Raw genomic sequence first — 2,204 nt, 5'->3', positions numbered from 1 at the left:
CCACTATCCCTGGGAAAATGTCTAAGCAACATATTTTTTTTTAAACTAGTTTTTTCCTTTTACTAATCTCTTCCTTATTTGTTTTTACATCCAGCTTCTAAGGATATGTTCACCTCCAGACAGTGAAAAAATAATGACTTTTAAATGACATCAAAAGAAGAATTTTCTCAAAGGCGATGGATACTATGCCTCAGAGAAACAGAATTGCTCAGCTCTATCTTTTTAAGTTAGTAATTTTTAGGCTATTTTGTTTACTTAGAAATTTCATTTTATTCAGCTGAAATTGAAACACTTCCTTTGAAAAAACACTCTCACATGTATCTCAGTTCCAGAATGATTACTTCAGTAAGCCCCAGCACAAATTCTTCCTTTCTTCTCACTGAATTTTCTGGCATGGAGCAGCAATACCCCTGGTTCTCCATCCCCTTCTCCTCTATCTATGCCATGGTGCTTTTGGGAAATTGCATGGTTCTCCATGTGATATGGACTGAGCCAAGCCTGCACCAGCCCATGTTTTACTTCCTGTCCATGCTGGCCCTCACTGACCTGTGCATGGGGCTCTCCACTGTGTACACAGTGCTGGGGATCCTGTGGGGGATCATTCGAGAGATCAACTTGGATTCCTGCATTACCCAGTCCTATTTCATCCATGGGCTGTCCTTCGTGGAGTCCTCTGTCCTCCTTGCTATGGCCTTTGACCGGTACATTGCAATTTGCAATCCACTGCATTATTCCTCCATCCTGACTAATTCCAGAATTAGCAAAATTGGGCTCACTATAATAGGTAGGAGTTTTTTCTTTATTATACCGCCCATCATCTATCTGAAATTTTTTAATTACTGTCATTTCCACATCCTTTCTCACTCTTTCTGCCTGCACCAGGATCTTCTCCGTTTAGCCTGTTCAGACATCCGATTCAATAGTTACTATACCCTGATGCTGGTTATTTGCATACTGTTGTTGGATGCTATACTCATCCTTTTCTCCTACATCCTGATTCTTAAGTCAGTCCTTGCAGTTGCCTCTCGGGAAGAGCGGCATAAATTATTTCAGACTTGCATCTCCCACGTCTGTGCTGTCCTTGTGTTCTACATCCCTATCATTAGCCTCACAATGGTGCACCGTTTTGGCAAGCACCTTTCCCCTGTGGCCCACGTTCTCATTGGTAACATCTACATCCTTTTCCCACCTTTAATGAATCCCATCATCTACAGTGTCAAGACCCAACAGATTCATACCAGAATGCTTAGACTCTTTTCTCTGAAAAGATATTGAGAGATATTGAAATTTATTGCCTAAAAAAAAAGAAACAAAAGCAGCAACAATAATGAACAAAAATCAGTGCCACAAAAAAGAAAAAAATTATTAAAATTAAAGATTTACTCTGAGTCCATGATAAATGACTTTAAAAATATTTAAATATAGACAGAGAATCAACAAACAAGTTCCATTGTGTCAACCTGGACACATGTAGGTCACTCTATCAGCCTGACCATATTTAAGAAGAGAAAAAAATTGTTTATTTGCCTCAAATGTACTTTTGAGCATTTCCTTTGCTGTAAAACAAAGCTGGATTAAAAGTCTAGGTTTTCAAGTTTCAAAGTAGGTAACTTGAAGTTTCTTTCATTCTCTGAGGGTTATTTAATCAACCTTCAAAATGGAGAATATAGCCAACTCACAGGAATGTTGTGATACCTGTATGGACCAGAATTGTCCAAGGGAACTTTTCTAAACGGAGATGTTCTATGAAATACCATAAAATGACTAAAGTGGAATATATGGCTCCCGTGCGCTTGAAATGATGGTAATGTAATTGAACAACTGAATTTACAATTTCAGTTACTTTGAGTTAATTCATATTGAAATGTTTAATGTGCTTGTATTGGACAGTTCAGTTCAGCAGCCACTGTATTGGACAGGGAAGCTATAGTTTATAAAGATGACACAAAGAAATATGACTTTGGATTCAACTTCTACTATGTCTAATTTAAATTAGAATCCTTATTTTTTAGATTTTATATGTGGACTCCACTGCTACAAGGCTGGAAGTAGATTTTGCTCTGGATCTTTTCCTTTTATATCTAAAGTGGGGGATCTTCTGAACAGATGAGGCTGTCTGCTAATGACTTATTCTGAGTTTAAAAGAAAAAAGAAAAAAGAACATAAAGGGGTTCTTTTCTAAGTAAGCTAGTGCAGCTTTCCAA

At 37.7% G+C, this 2,204-nt stretch overlaps 1 protein-coding gene across 1 annotated transcript; it reads left to right on the top strand.

Moving 5' to 3' along the window:
* Window positions 1–315: 315 nt before the first annotated feature.
* Window positions 316–1,275, top strand: LOC105535914 (olfactory receptor 51V1). Its single transcript, XM_011975163.1, has one exon. It carries the CDS (start codon window positions 316–318, stop codon window positions 1,273–1,275), a length of 960 nt encoding a protein of 319 aa, XP_011830553.1.
* The last annotated feature ends 929 nt before the right edge of the window (window positions 1,276–2,204 follow it).

The sequence above is a fragment of the Mandrillus leucophaeus genome, unplaced genomic scaffold (genome assembly GCF_000951045.1).
Source record: "Mandrillus leucophaeus isolate KB7577 unplaced genomic scaffold, Mleu.le_1.0 Scaffold1518, whole genome shotgun sequence".
NCBI classification, from domain to species: Eukaryota; Metazoa; Chordata; class Mammalia; order Primates; family Cercopithecidae; genus Mandrillus; species Mandrillus leucophaeus.
This window is presented reverse-complemented; position numbering and strand designations above follow the sequence as displayed.